Source organism: Rhea pennata, chromosome 12, assembly GCF_028389875.1.
Source record: "Rhea pennata isolate bPtePen1 chromosome 12, bPtePen1.pri, whole genome shotgun sequence".
NCBI classification, from domain to species: domain Eukaryota; kingdom Metazoa; phylum Chordata; class Aves; order Rheiformes; family Rheidae; genus Rhea; species Rhea pennata.
In genome coordinates, this window is record NC_084674.1 from 6,565,469 (window position 1) to 6,582,001 (window position 16,533).

General features: G+C 41.3%; 1 protein-coding gene across 1 annotated transcript in view; it reads right to left on the bottom strand.

The window, feature by feature from the left end:
- Nucleotides 1–3,838: 3,838 nt before the first annotated feature.
- The window catches only part of TAFA1 (TAFA chemokine like family member 1), a 218,165-nt gene continuing 205,470 nt past the window's right edge, over nt 3,839–16,533 (bottom strand). The window contains exons 3-4 of the mRNA XM_062585686.1: nt 7,801–7,925; nt 3,839–3,856 (exon numbers count right to left, since the gene is read on the bottom strand). Coding sequence (XP_062441670.1) covers nt 3,839–3,856; nt 7,801–7,925 — 143 coding nt within the window. The remainder of the gene's footprint in view (nt 3,857–7,800; nt 7,926–16,533) is intronic.

Below are 16,533 nucleotides of genomic sequence, written 5' to 3' on the forward strand. Positions count from 1 at the left end.
ATGTGCTTTCCAAGTCAATAAATGTTTGTCCAGCACAACTTCTCTGTCACCTCTAATTCTATTTGGACCATAGAGTGAAGCAGAAAAGTACTGTTCTCTGACAAAGTGACCATGAGAAATACAGTATCAGTGGCGAATGATGCAAGTTAGGAAGGTGACTTATTTTGTAATAGGAGAGTACACAAACAATATACCACCAAAAGTATCTGTAAAATCTGCTGATGGTTGATCAATAGTTCTGAAAGAGATCACTCAAACTATTTTATACACAGGATTTTCTGTGTAATGCCAAGTTTGGTGTGCACATCATGCTGCTCATAGTTGGTCATAATGCTGGACTATTTCTCTATGGGTCACACTTTCTTCAAATATAGCATATTCAAAGCAATATCAAATCATACCATAGAACTCTTTATTACTGGAGATCTTTTGGACAGAAGTACATAATCTAGACTTTCTGAATTAATAGGCAGGTGGTAGCTGCTGTATTCTCAGCTTTTTTCCCAACTTGTACACTTTAGATTTACAAAACACATCTGAAGAAACACTGACATAAATCTAAGCTTATCTTTGAAGTATTTACAAATACTTGATTCTCCCTCACCCCCTTATTCCCTTTGGGCTTCTGGTAGGAAGCTGGAACTTGAACTTCCTCTTATGTTGATGTAAATACTCATTTTTGTTACGCGAAGAACAGCATGACTTGCACTCATGAGGATGTGGGACCCATTCAATTCACCACCAAAACATGCTGGGATTTCATTGGCTGAGGTGAAAAAACAAGCGAAATCTTCCCAGGATACAGTGTATTAGTGTGCATATCGCTGAAATACATGATCATCATGACCCCAGGCAGGTTGATGTTTTTATTATTGTTTTCAATCTGGTGCGCTGAAACAAGGAAGGCTAGCTGTGCCAGGCTCTTAATCTGACTTCACATTTTATTAGTCATTATTTTTGCAAAGGCCTTAATTCCCCTCTAAAACACTTTAATTAAACAGCAATTTCTCAGTGCTGCACTTCATGAGCAGATTTTGCAATAACTTCAAAGAGACACAGATGTTTACTGAATTTGGTGCTGTGATATTTGAGACTGCCTACTGGCAACGAAAAATTCATAAACACCTCTAAAACTTTGCTGCGGTAATGACAACGTTTCCTCCTCATATTTTAGCAAGTCTAATACTTTCCCATTTCAGTAGACACTTCACAGACATGGGCACAAGCACTGCTATGTACTCTGTTTGAGCCATGTCAGATATACAGCTGTGGGGTAAATACTCCTGTTTGTGACATCTTGAGCTTCAGCAAAGCACACAAAAGGCCATGCGCTAGTCTGTGCGTGAGACACTTTGCAGAACCTCACCAGATGTGAATATGGAAACTGGAGCTCCATGTTAGCTTTCTCTGCAACCCTGCACAGTGATTTTTGAGTGGTTACTCAGCTCTGTGAGCCTTGATTCTTACCAGTAAAGAGATGATGATGCTTTCTGGCTTTTAATCTCTCCATCTCCTGGCAGCAGAAAAAGCTCTTGTTCATCAAGAGCTTTCTTAGCTCAAGATAGTCATGGAATTTTTGAAAGTGCTGCTTTCCGTAAAAATGAAAAACGCTAGGGATTTGGGAGGAATTTCTCACTCTTGGTGAGTTAGCCTGGAGCTGAACTGCTGAGCTCATACTAGGAAGATTCTCCAAATGGAGAAGATGAGGCTAAGGACATGTGCCTGGGGCACATCAAATACATGATGCCCAGCTGGCTGGCCCATGCTCTTGGCATGGTAGTCCCCAGCTCCACAAGTGGGGCTGGTCACCAAGCAGCAGGACCTGCAACTTGTGGCAGGGCTCCTCTTTCAGCCTTTCTGTGCATGGAAGAGAAACAATTTTTTTTAAAGACACCTTTCAGTCTCATCCTTTTAAAAAGAAGTAATAGCACTGCTTCTTGGAAGCAGCATATCCATTTTAACTGTGAGCACCAGGCAGGGACCAGCATAGAAAACCTGCATGGAATACGGCATGACATGTCACGTAGCTGCTTTAATGCACAATGTAATTACAGTGACAAATTTCTACCTCTTGAAACATCAGGTTTTGAAGTGGTTGCCCTGAAGGAGAGAAAGTTAGCGGGAATATTTTGACTGATTCTGGGTTGGCAACTTCAGCACTTGCTCTGCATTGGATTAAAACTGATTAGCATGGCCAAAGGGGTCCTGTGAGACAGGAAAGTAGGGTGAAAGGAAATTAGAAATATTAAAGAAATGAAGCTAGACTGGTTACAACAAGTTCTGCACTCCCGTACTCCTTGCTAATGTGGTAACATCATGCATACTGAAGGCTAGACTAAGCAGACCTTATGTGTGACAGTAAGATACTTTTCTGCACGATTAAATCCACTAAACATGGACTAGGCTTGCGCGTTTGAGCCCTCGGATCTGATCTTTCCCCAGCAGTGCAAAGGCCCGGCTGCACGGGGCGCAGCGCTCGCTTAGCGGGAGCTGGGGGAGCAGAGCGCTCGTGGGCAGAGGCTGCGTGTCCCTTGGACACGTGCTGGGTGAAGAGCGTCATGTCTGAGATGAACTCACCTTGTTAAACATTAAAATTAAACCAGAAGGAACCGCTGTTGAAATAAAAGCAGGGCTCAGGCACAGCTCGCTGACCATGGACTCGCGCGTTTGCTGTGCCGTGGAGGCATCCGTGCGCGTACTTTTAGCTGGTGGCAAGTGCTCGGCATGCGACTTAGCCCGGCCTGTTGTACACGCGTGCGTGGCCACGCTGGTGCCCCGGCAGCACGCACAGGCCGTAGCACCTTGTCCGTGTGCTTGCACTGTCTACGCAGAACTTAAATGCTTGCTCAACAACTGCAAATAAGCTCATTAAAAAAAGTAAACCCCCTCTTGCATGGAACAACAAGATGTAGCTTTGTTTCAAAGAACTAGTGAGTGAACAACGCAAAGCTCTGGAGTTGGTTACTGGGTTTTTACTATGGTCTCTATGAGCTATACAAAGCCTGAAGACATTGTATGTACAGCACATCTTTAATAAGAAGGGAGCTCAGAGTCTACCAAACTCTGCCAAATAAACTCTAATACATACTGTACTTCACTCAGTAGTTGTCCTTCTCTTCTTCGTGGAATATCTAATAGCTCTAAAAATATTTTCTCAGAAGAGGATAGAATTATCATTGTTAGATATCAATTAAGTATCGAGTATGGTTACATAAGCAGAGCCAGCATGCTAGTATTGCACAAGGGGAAAAGCCTCCAGGACACGAAGTGGAACAACGAAACACCCTTGATACTCTGCCAAAGGGGACGGGAAGCTCGGGATGCTGCAGCGGTTTGATTCACGTAGCTCTCGATGTCTTCGTGCTGCAGCGGGTTTGCTTTGCCTCTTCGCTGCCTGATTTCCCTCTGAAACAGTTAGGGATCTTCCAGAACATGTGTGTTTTTTAAAAAAAACTACAGCAGCTGCAGCAGTGTGGTAGTATTCAATTTCTTGAAGAGTGAGGCTTTTATTTCAAAATATCATATATTTATATATATATATATGTATATATATACACTTTAAATGGTATAAAGTAAATTGTAGATCCAAGCTCATAATAGTGCTGTTTTCTACTTTACCAAAGAACTGTTTTCTTTGCTTTTAGGATGTCAAAAATCAGGGGTGTTATTTCCACAGAATATGCTTTTTCACACAGTAAAGCCACTGTTATCTAGTCAACAGTCAAAGTGCAAATAAGAAATCCATTTGGCTTGTAAATGCTGCGAGGCTTTAAACCTCTGGTAGTGTGTCCTCATGTGCCAGCTGGGCTCTCACCGTGTCCATGCAGGCAGCTCTCTGTTAGGTTCTCGGGTGGATCTGCAGGAGGGAAGCATGAAGTCAGTTATACGAAATCTTATGAAAGAAAGACCTGGGCAGTCCATGGCGTGTTGTGCTGCTAATCAGATAGTTCAAGAGTTAAAATCTTGACGACCTTCCCCTGCTTGGGCTGGCTGTGGTAGCTCCTCCTGGTGTAGGACGTGGGTGGAAGCACCTTTCAGGTTAATTTGGGTTCTGTCCTCACACTCATGCAAGAGGGGTGTGAGAGACCTCAAAATGAACTAGAAAGTCTGAATGATTTTATCTAGTCACCTCGGGTGAGATAGTCCAACCTGTGTAGCACAACAGCCTGTAAAACCATCGCTCCTCATGACAAACACCGGCATTGATCCAAGCGAGCGCACTAATGGCTTTAGGAGGAAGCGCTGCTGCCGAGAGGGTTTTTTTAGGATGTTGAAATAAGAATGACCTACCAGGAGCAAAAATAGCTCTCCTCTTGCTTCCTCTCTGCACTGATACATGCAGATGAATGGCACGAGGGCTCCAGCCCTTCGCCAGACAATTAAGTCAGCAAAGAAACTCGAATTGACTTGAATATGAGCAGGCTCAAGCATTAAATTAGGACTACAAATTATTAGCTAAGCACCTGGCGATATGATGAAATGCAGCAATAACTCGTTGCAAGAGATATTTATTGCCTTGTGCTCTGCTACTTCCAGCTGACCTCATAATTGCAGACTGTTATCCCAAAATCAGAGCTTTTTTCACTGCTCCAGAGGAGAATTTTAACTGAAAATCATTTGACTTACTAACCTGATTAGACAGTTAATAAATAAATAAAATCCTTTTTTTCTGTTTTGTTTCCCTCCCTCCCCCAGTTTCTGCTCTGCTCTCCTGGTTTGCTGCTGACAAGTGATGCTGCTGTTTCCCTCCCAGGGAGGGTGAGCAGCTCTTGCTCGGTGATGCGCTGCCGCAGGTACTTGCGCATGCGATGGAGCAGTGGCCAGTGCCGTGGGGCCGCGGGACTGCGGTCGCTTCAGGGGCTGTTTGCTGTAGTATGAGATGAGTGGTGGCTGCTAAGAAATGCCTGCTTTTCCCTTGGGGACAAAGGGGGAGAGCCTAAGCTTTGCAAGGAAAGCTTTGAGACTTGTGCTTATGTATTTCCTTTATAAAAAAGGACCAAACAATTGAGTTGCCAAATGATTTATTTTCAGTGTTTGTCACCTGCTCTATCAATAGAAAAATAAATCAGTTTGAAGGCTGTGAGCTTTACATCTTTGGCTTTAACCACTTCATTAGTGAGCTACATTAAAGGACAAAATCCAGGAATAAATGCATAAAAATGTAGGAAAGCAGGTCTTGCTGGTGAAGCCTTCACTGGATCTGATCTCCATCTACCAATAATCAGTATTAATCCCTTTGGAGAACCAGCCATGAACTAATACTGTACACTGCAAGACTACATCATATATATGCATTCATAGATATTTATATGTGCATACACACCTTTTTGTATAATGTGAGCATTTAAGAATATATAAATAAATGTTTTAATCTTGTGATCTATAAATGAATGCTTTCCTTGCCATTTCTGTTGAGCAGCTGCTTCCCTGACTTTTGTGGAAGGAAAAACTCTTAAAGTGTTTACAGCCTATGGTGATTTGCTCTAGTTTCTTGGCTAATCACCCTATGGTGATTATCATCTATATCTATAATCATCTATATATATATATATCCTGGATGTTGACTGATCTGCATTGCTGCTTCTGCTTTTTTAACTATATAAATTAGAGATGCATGGCCCAATCTTGTAGCCTGGATTGGGGGCAGTACAGATTATAGCGTAATCTTTCTCAGATGCCATCTGAAATGACAAAACAAAGAAAATAATTGCCCGTTTCTGGATCCGATTGCTTGTCTACCAACATAAACATAGAGTAATACTTGACGCAGCAGTAGGGACTTGAGCAAAGTTTCAGGGATTACTAAGGAGGATATTTTGCTTAGAAAATGCAAGAGACAGTTGCTAAGCACATAATGTCACGTTGCCTTTGCCAATTGTGGTCTGCAATGATATTTTGAAGCAACAAAGCAAAATCCTACCGGAAGCAGCACCATAAGGTACTCCCTTCTCAAGCTAATTAAAATAACTCCTGTGGGTAAATGACAGAAATATTTTTTCAGTTATGAGCACTCACTTCTGTAAGTATTTAATTTAAATGAAGTACAACAGTGCATACTGAATAGATTGAACCATACATCTGAATATTAACAAAGCCGTTAAATTTCTAGCGATCACCTCTAGATGCAGGCTACTGCCAAAAAACTAGCTTATGTGATCGGGGTTGAGGGAGCTAAGGGCAGGACAGGTTCATAGGAATCCCCTTTGTTTCTTCTAAGTTATACAATTTCCGGACAGACTTCAGGAGCACTGCATTAGTGTTGTTGGGTTTGTGCTACTTTTATCACATAAATCCCAGCAGTATAGCATAATTCTGCATGTTGCTCATCAATTTTGAATCTTGCTTTATTCCTTTTTAAATCCCTAATTCATCAAGAAAAGCATTGCTGCACTGAACAGGACAAGTAGTGGGGTTTTCTGGTTCCACTGCAAGGAACGTGCAGCAGGGCACAGTCTTTGAAGGCTGTTCCAGCACAGTGGAGAGCAGCTGTGAGCGGGGAGCAATTTGCAGCAATGATACTCTGGGAAGAAATTGTGTCAGTGTGAATCGAGGTTGGCCCTTCCACGCTTTGCTCTGAGAGATGGCAAAGTGGTTATGTGCATCCTGTTTTCAGATGCCACTTGCTGCAAGGAAAACCTCCTATGTTAATTGGTATTTTAGTAATTTAGTGAGGTGGCTAGATGAACCCTCCTGGAAGATGATGTTTGAGAAACAGAGTTAATCTGCAATACAAATCATTCTTGTCTTGGGATAAAATTGTATTCGGGAAGGAAAAGCATTCAGAAGAGCTGCATTAAAATCTCCGCCTTCAACAAAAGGCCTCGGAGACATGAAAAATAACTGGAGTTGGGAACATAGGAAACAGAAGTAAGGAAATTATGGCACTAAATGTGATGTTCTTGTGAATTTTTAGTTGGGTGCCTGCATGTAGAACTTGTTAATCAGCAGAAAAGTTTCTTGAGCACCCTGCTTTTTTCCATTTAGCAAGTTTCAAAAGATATTGTCTGTTTTGTGGAAAATAAGAATCTCAACCACACAAAAACATGTTCTGAATTTCAAGTGTTAAATTTTCTTGGGGGGAGGGAGGAATCAATCATGTAGTATGAAAACAATTAAATTAAAACTGTTGAATACAGGTATAGGTAGCAGTTTGACAAAGATGTATGTGAAACGTTTGCTGAACGGAAAAACAAAGCTAGAATCCTTTTTAAAAGACTTTCTTTTCTTCTAATCCGAAGAATCTCATAGCGGGAGAAGCTTAGCCATCGCGACCTGTTGGACGTGTCACCTGACTCTTCAGCCTCTCCAGGGTATGTTCACAGGCTTTGCTCCTGGGGGCAGGGTGTGATATAGCAACCTGGTTGGTGAGGGCTGCATTTACATTACATTTGCTTTTTAAATTTGCCTCTGAGTGCCTTTTTGAATGAATCTCCTAGTTCTCCCCACCTGCTGCAGAGTAACATCAGAGTGGGCAAATTGGGGTCTTTCAAGGTGAAGTGCAAGGTGTACTGTAGGAACGTGCCTAATACCTGCTCTGGGGTAAGTTACGGCCGTGCTCAGGGCTGGAGCTAGCCTGAAATAAGACCCAAAATGCAAGTAGTGGGTAGAGTTTCAGCTCAAAGCCTCAGCTGCAAACAGCTCATAGCTAATGCAGAGGTAGCTTGGAAGAGCCGTGGAAGTATGCAACGATCATTGAGGCAACTGCAGGCATGATGCTGGAAAAGATACGGATCAACTGCTATCTTAGTGGTTCTCTTTTCCTATTAACACCTCCTGGGCACAGACAGAAAGAGGACTTACTCTGGTGGTCTTGATTTTATTGCCAGTTGCACACATCCATCCAGAATTATCAGGCAATGTCTTACATTCCTCTCCCTCTAGGCAAGGCTCCATCTCGCACCACCATTTCCCAATCACTATTGAAGCTAAAAGAGAAAAGATAATGTTTATAGCTGTGTGAAAATGAAAACTGAATTAAATAACATGTTAAGAGGCCAACACTGCACTGCAGAGGCAGAGTGTCCGTTTTAAACCCTTCACTTGAAATTAGCTGCAAGTGGCCAGTCTCAGATCTTCATGGATGTGTATAAGTTTTTTACTTATAAGTGTGTATAAGTCAAATTTAAAGTAACTTTTTTCCCCTGGAATATTCTCCAGGTTTTTGTGACTTGTGGCTGAAGGAACCCCCCAGAATCAATGATTTTTTTTGCTTTTAATACCTACAGCTGACTCTTTCACAAATCTCTGCATCAGTTTTTGAACCTATGTAGGCTTTTAGTTTCCCCAATACCCTGTGGTGAGGAGTTCCACAACAAGAAACAGAGGGTAATGCTGAATAGCAGTACCACTTTGGACTGATAACTGAAACACCATAATCAATTTTATATCAAGCATATTGCCTCAAGCAGTTATTTTTAGTTTCCAAATGTTTAATATTCTTAATAATCAGTGTTTGGATCTTGCTGTTTGAATTTCACTGGCACATATGTTTACAACTTTGAGTGTATCTTCATGGAGTTTTTCTGCCTGGGAATTGGTATCTGTCTATAACCTTAACTATATCTTAGTGGCATTTTTTTTGTCTGTGGATTTTGATTAACTGACCTTGGAAACTGCAACTAGTTGGTGCATGAGCGGCTCTCTGTGGCTTGTTTTCCCTGGTAAGAATTAATTTCACAGTTATATTCATGAAGCTTAACTGTCAAAGCTTCTCACATGTCATAGGGTGATTAACCCTTTTGTATCTCATTGCATAGCTGCTTCAAGCACATAAGATATCTTTGAAGCAGCAGGCAACCTTGTATTACATATTTCAGCACTGGAAAACAGCCTGTTGTCCATGTGTTGATTTTAAGAACACTTCAGAGTTTATATTTAAGGTCTTGATTTTTTTTTTTCTTATCTGACTGTAATCTGTCTATGCCTGTAGACAAAGTCCTAAGGAAATGCCCAAAGACATAGCTGCTGCTGGTAAGTCTGGCTTCATCTGCAGGTCTGTGAATTAAGTAGTTGCATAAGAGACTATTTCTCTAACCTCTCACATGTGACTAAACCACAATGAAAAACCCGAGAGTGTAAGACACTTTCAGACACTACCTCACTTCCTCATGAGAGAGAAGGTTCTAAGTGGAAGGGAGAACAGGAGATGGTTGAAGAAAGGGACTGAGCAAGGCCCAAAAGAGAGAGACTCGTGTTTTTGGTACATTTTGACTTGCACTTTTGGTTTTGGCAAGGTAGGCTCTAGGTGACCGTGTCTTCAAAGACATGTATGCTTGTTATCTATGTGCACGTATGCCCATAATGCTGCCCTACCAAACCTGCTGTCATCCCACCTGAACTAGACCGTGATGCTATTCCTAACTGCTACAGATGGTTCCCCTTTGATCTTAGCTCTAAAAAGAAAATTGCCTTTTTTTTTTCCCGGACTGTTCCAATTTAAGCATTTTGTCACGGGTTTTCCAGTGGGGTGCATGAAAAATGAACTACTGCCAGCAGGTCAACCTTCAGCAGCTTTACATGCTTCTGGTGGCCAAACCCAATTCCCTCTTCTCCTGAACGCTGCCTTGACTTCCTATCCAACTTGCTTTGCTGCAGACTAACAAATGTGTGTGTTATACTGTAGATGTATATTCTATAAAAGGAAAACTTATGCATACACCTAAACCAAGCCAAAATATCATATCCTTTAGGTAAGAGTGTAACAGCGGGGAGAAACACATCCTGAAAATAATTGAGATTGATTAAATAAATGCAAAATTATGTCATGTGCCCAGTAAAGAAGTTGATTTTTTTATATAAAGATGCTAGTAAACTCTGGGAAATAATGATGATTAATGTAGACTGGCAAACCTTGCAAAAAAAGGTCAACATGTACATTCATTATATTCACTTCTATTTCCTTTAAAGTGTGATTAATGCATCCTTCTAAAAGGTGAGCCTATAGTTCCTAAAATAACCGAGACAAAGCAGACTGCTGCCTTGTTGAGATATGTGGTTGATCCAAATGGTATACGGTCAGTACGTTCGGTGGGTTATGCTGGCTAGCACAAAATAGCACATGGGGTGAGGGGTGACTCTGCACTCCAGCAATGCATTGTGTAGTGAGCAAGCGGAAAAGCCAAATTTTGCCAAAAACTGGCCCTCACACCAGTGAAGCATTCAGAGTATGAGTGGAGTCAGAAGCAACGATCATAATCATTTATTAGTAGCAGTGCAGACGCACTAAATAGGCACGGAAAGGGATCCTACAGTGCTCGGTGCTAAAAGCACTAAACTAAATGCCCTGGTACAGGGACTTTATAAGGCAAGACAGATAGGAGATGAATACGACTGACAGAGCAGCATGGGGAAGCAATATTGTTCATTGAGATTAAAATGACGCAGTCATTTATTGAAGCTGCTCCTAAATGCAGCCCAAGTATTTGGGTATTCACCTTGAAATAAAACCAAATGCAAAGTGACCACTGAGCTGTAATGTCAACTGATTTGACTAGTAGCGTGTGGATTTTAGTGCACATATTAATTGGTGATCACAGCACAATTATAGTCACAAAGGCAGCGCAGCAAATGCATTTGCACTTTCCTAATGGAGCAGTCACTAATGTTGCTAGCAGCGGAAACCAGCCAAGGCTTGCTGATGCCAGCTCGATCTTCTGAGTGAATAAATGTGACCACTTTTATACATTAGTTTGATTTATACCATATGTATAAACAAATCTGACAGCCCTGATCTCACATCAAATACTATCAGAACAGAGCTCATCCCTGCAAAATCTCCCACCCACCTGGCTAGGAAAGATGCTGCCTGATCGTTTGTCTTGCAATAACTTCTTGTGAGACCATGCAGACCGTAAGACCCATGTGGATGTGACTAATTTGATACTGATCTCAACAACCCTACTTGGAAAGAGTTTAGAGATGCAAGGTTAAATGGGAAAAACTCAAAAGTCAAGAGGCTGTTTTCTGTTTTTCAGTTTGCATTACTGCAAAACTCGCTATGGCTTAGTCCTCAGCACTGTGCTGTGGTGAGGGGTGCTGAAGCCTGATGAAAATCTGTTTTTGTTGTTTTGTGTTTGCAATTTTTCACTTGTAATAAGAGCCTTTTAATCTTTAGGACCAGTTGCCTTCCTTGGGCACTGCTGATCCTTGGAGGTTTACTTGTTTTCAAAGTTTTACGCCTCTAACTCACTTCAGAGGCAGGAAAAAGCTTTAAAATGAATCACGGTTTGCTGTGTTTGAGATTAGGTATCCCCGTATGGGGCGGGGGGGGGGGGGGGGGAGGAAGCGTTCCCCGGGGAATACAGTTTAGTTTCACTCCATACAGGCTACGTGGCTCTGAAATGCGCTAAAGTGGTCACGTGAGAGAGGACTGCTAAAATTAAGACGTTTTCCCTCGGGCACGTCCGCATGCCAGATTGCCTGGATCTGAGGCACCTGAGCTGCTCTGCTACCTGAACTGCTAATTTTAGAGGACAATTACAGACTCCTGTTAGGCAGCAGGCACCACGGGCTGCGAACGCTCGCATCACGCTGAATTAGACGCTTGTAACGTGTCGGAGTGATTTTCGTTGTGCTCTTGCTCGCTATCTGGGGAATACATGAAGTACTGAGTTTTTTTCATGCAAGACTGACCTTTACCGAGACGGATACCCTCAGACAGATACCCTCAGCCATGTGGAGAGGAGAAGGGTGTGATATAAGAGAGGCCTGACTACTTCAGCTTTGCTCTTTTTTCCCCCCTGCTTTTTCCTCAGCTCTTCCTGGTTTAAACAAGGGATTGGTTATATCTGAGTTCTCCCCCCCCCCCCCCCCCAAATGCATCTTTTATGGGAATAATTAAACTCTAAGCATCCAGCTAATGGAGCTGGGAAGAAAAATAGCTTTCTTCAAAAAATGTTGAGACATTTTTCCAGTTCAGGCTGGACTCTTCACCTCTGTTTGCAAAGCTACAGAAAAATAATTTCTGATAAAAAAAAAAAAAATATTTAACTTGATACATTTAAACTTGTTAGTCTACTTAAGTGAACACAAAAAATGCTTCTGCTTGAAATCACACTTTCTAGTCACGCGTACCAAATGGAGAAATAAAATACAGATAAGAGATCTGATGATCACATTGCATATAGGGAATGAGCAAGAGAATAGCTTATATTTGCTAGTGTTTATGTGACTATTGCATTTTAAAATGAATGTATTCCCAAACATATTCCCAACAGCCATGGATGGCTACGGGGAACTTTCAAGTTAGACTGAATTCAGCAGGCTTCAGCCTGCAAAGTTCATGAGAACCTTTTCAGTTTGTGTAAAGGTTGAGACTGGGATTTGACTTGGTCTTGTATGTCATCTGGAGTACAAAGCTTTGCTGCATGATGGCAGCTGGTGAGGACAATTTCCCCTCAAATTTCAGAGACAAATTTTCATATTACAGGGTTGCAGTAACAATGTTCCAAATACCCTCAAGCATCTACACCTAAACTGAGATCAAATCAATATGAAAATATTAACCATCCTGTCATTTTCCCCTTGAATCGAGTGATGTTTAGGGGAGGGGGTAAAGCAGATATCCAATTTATTTGATTAAAATTTCCCCACTTGTTAAAACTCCCAAACTTGCTGAGGTTCATATGTTTCTCAGTCGTCTTGATCTTGCATTGAACTGCACCTACTCAGTCCCTCAAAGCTGCCACTAACTGCCCTCTTACAGGTGATCAACAGGAGATGGTGGAGGAAAGTCTGGGGGAAAATGTGCAGCCCAAAAAAGCTTAAGCACTTGAATTGCATCATGTTTGCTACTCAAGCATAGATTAAAAAATGCAGACACTTTTTTTTTTTTTTTTTTTTTTTACAGATGCAATTCTCGTTTAACATCTTTGCATCTCTATTTAGGAAATTAATATAATAAGCTATATATGACTAAACATGTTATATTTAGTAATGTAACAGTCTGACCTTACTCATAGCATAACATACAACTTTAATTCATGTTTATGGAACACCTTGAAGCATGCAAAGCAGAGCAAAGTATCATCATGCATTTTTCAATGGTTTTGAGGGGAAATGTGATATATTAAGTTGCAAGATTGCATCTGGATTTGCTGTTATAAAGCCACAGCAGCTATTTCTTTTTGCCTGTGATAGAGTACACCTTTATATGCAAATAGGATATAAAGGAAAAGAGATATTAAATCATGCTTCCTCGTGGTTGCAGGTATCATGTCATGCTAAGGAATAACAGGGAGAGTTTGTTTGCAAAAGCAGTAGGACGCTCGCTGCAGAACGGGTAAGTTTTTATGGTAAGTGCAAGGCAGTCCATTTTAATCTAGTTCCTGCTACAGAAGATTGATATAAATAAAATCTAAATAGCGAACACATTTCACAGATGCAGCAGTGAAAAGGACTCTGTCAGCCTAATGAAAAGATATCAATTTTCTGCACTTTATTCAATAAACTGTGAGTCATTTTCTAAATGGATTAGATTAAAGGAAAGTTCAAACTCCCTAGGAGAGCGACTTGCGCTGATGGAGGCTTTAGGCGATGGAAATAGCAAAGAGGTAGATAAAATCTTTTTAGATGGTTTTGTTTTTTTAAAAAAACTGATCCAAACTAGAATCAGAGTAGCCCCATGCTCACCTATTCCTTATGAAGCACACTCAGAGAATTGAATGGGACATGTAGTTTCTCCTGTTTTACTGGGATGCCACGTGGTGCGGAATGAACTATGGGAGCGGGAGGAGGAGGACAGAACAGGAGCGAAGAACATCTTGTTTGGAGGATTACATACTTCACAGACGGAGATATCATTTACTCTGGGAGTTGTAAAGCAGTAGTTTGATAAGCTAAAGAATATCAACATGAAACAAAAGATTTCAGATTGAATAATGCCGTCTAGGAGAAATACAGGATGTTTTCTACTGGGAGTCTATTAGGCTAGGGACTCAATTTTAGAAGCATCAATCTAATGCTCACCCAATGTAATACTTAGTGGACTTCGATAACAGACCTCTCTTAATGCTGGGAAAACTGAAGTTTCTCCTTATTTAAAATACAAGCATAGTGCAATCTGTCTGGCAAATGATGTATTGTATCTCCAAATTGCTTCAGATCCTGTTCTGTTGTGTGGTTTTTTTTTAAATGTTAAAGTAATATCATGTTGTTTTTCTTTTAGAACTTTTTGATCTTATTAATTCATTGGTGCAGAAAGGAGAATTTAAAGTCTTTTTTTTTTCCTTTCCAGAGTTCTTGCTTTTTCATTGCAATATATTCAGGAGCCAGGATATGATATTTTTTGGAAGCGTAGTAAGTGTCTGAAGAACTGTGGGCTGCATTAAAATACACACATAAAATAGGAAAGGGCAGATTAGATGCAAAGAATCCCTGAAGAATTTCCTTTCAAGATCTGTACAAACCAGCAAAAAGGGTGCTAATTCAGCAGAATGAAAAGACTCGCTAGTGGAAAAAAACACTTACTGCCATTTTCTAACAGTTGGCATACTGCTAGGTAAATTGGAAAAATGACAGAAGCATGTTGTATACATGTCTCCTAATAATATGACTAATAGATAGGGTTGGCTAATGGCCTGGGAACCAGACTCCTGAGGTTTGTTTAATCCTAGCTCTGCCAGTGACTTTATTGCTGTAAGTAAATCACCTTGTTGCTGTCCTGATTTTTCCACTTATTTTATTTACTGACCTGTTGATTTGCTACACTATATTGCAGCAATTTTGGACTGACCTGTTTTGTTTCTGTGTTTGTGCAACAGCTACAGGACTGGGGTCTTGCACTGGGACTGTGCAATGATAGTGCTGTGATAATAAGTAGTGACATTAAAATTACATAATGTCAGTGTGCTGCCAGGAAGCTTTAAAGCACTGGATGCAAGCTAAGCTTATTAACTGTTAGGAAAGAAATAGTTTGGACCATGATGAACATGCTTTAGAAAATCCTCATTGGATATTATGTCACCAATGTAAGGCTCCAGCTCAGCAAAGTATTTAAGCATCAGCTGAAATCCATCGCTGTTCAGCAAATGGATTCATCTTAAGCCTATGCTTGACATCTTAGGCTGAATAGAGACTGTCTGGTATGGAGCAGATTGCATCCAAAATAGCTTGTGAAGCTGCTGGAGGATTTCGAGCTCCCGGGCAGTTCAGCCTGGGGCAGTTGTGCCTTGTCACTTAGCTGGGCAGGGACCAGCTTTGTCCCGCTTCCATGTCCCTCTCTTTGTACCTTGGGAAACAAGTGTTGCTTAGGCATATGGCTGGAGAGCACCTGCAGGTGAGGGAGGAGCTTGATTTCTCACAGGTGGCACCTTGGTGGTGCATGGATGTGCATCTGCATGTCCATCAGTGCATTGATAGTGGCAGTGGTCAGGTCCTCGGAGCGCTTGGGAAGCGCACGCTGCTGTTCAGAGAGTCAGCTGCTGTTTTGGCAGCCTGGTGTGTGCACGCAATCATGCCAGCTTTAAGGAGAACTGTGGTATTTGCATAACTTATCTTTTGAATTCGCCTAGGACTTGGTGTCACTGAGCTTTGACTTTGAATTTCAAGCAATCAAGTTTTCCATGTGGGTGCTCACAGGTGAAATCCCAACTGCAGTGCAAGACCTGCCACTGAGTAACTTGGAAAGTGCAAAAGCCAGGAAAATTCATTGAGGAAAAAAAAATCTGGGTCTACAGCTCAGCCCATGACAGCTTTTCAGTTTCAAATTTCAAGGTGATAAAAAGTGAAGGTACCAGATGTTGTCAGGCTTGGGAGGCAAGCAGGTTGTGTTGCTCCTTCCCGGGGATCTCACAGGTCCCAGCTCACTCAGAGTGTACTTGGCAGCTTGTTCATGGCCTCTCTATTTTATTGCTTCCTGATATTTTTTCTCAAATGGTGTTGGTGACTTTTTAATTATTCCACAGTCTGCTGATCTCAAACATGACCAGTGCTTGACATGTTTCTCTGATAGTTATGGATCGTAATTCATATTTTCACCAAACTTTTACTGCATATCTACCTGGAAATTTGATTCATACAATGAAAGGCTGAAGAAGCCTTGAGAAAACAGGTTATTTAGAGCTGTATACATGTGAGTTTATTGGTGATTGACATAACCTGCCTGCAAAGAGAAGGGGTCATTTGAAAGCAACCTGCCAGTGCTAATGAGTGTTAATGAGACTAATGCAAACCTGAAATGCTCACACGCAGGAGGTTAAAATGAATACAGGTGATGAAAAATCCCCTCCCAGCCTATATGGGGGAAAATGACCTTTTGTAGGTCAGGGAGACCCATTGCTGCTATTTATTTACTGAAGTTTTGAACTAAATCCATCCCTCACTGAAGAAGAAAGCTGAGAGCAGGCTGATAAAAGATTTGTGCAGTTCAGCAGTGTTATTTATCTCCTATTTGAACGGCTTCTAGATAGCCCGGTGATGCTTAAGCTTATTGTTATATATTTAATGGAATGCCAGTGAACTGCAGCATAATTATGCATTTTTGGTAAGAAAGAGGAAGCTGCTTATGAGTAGTTGCATATGTTTCAGGCCAGGGCT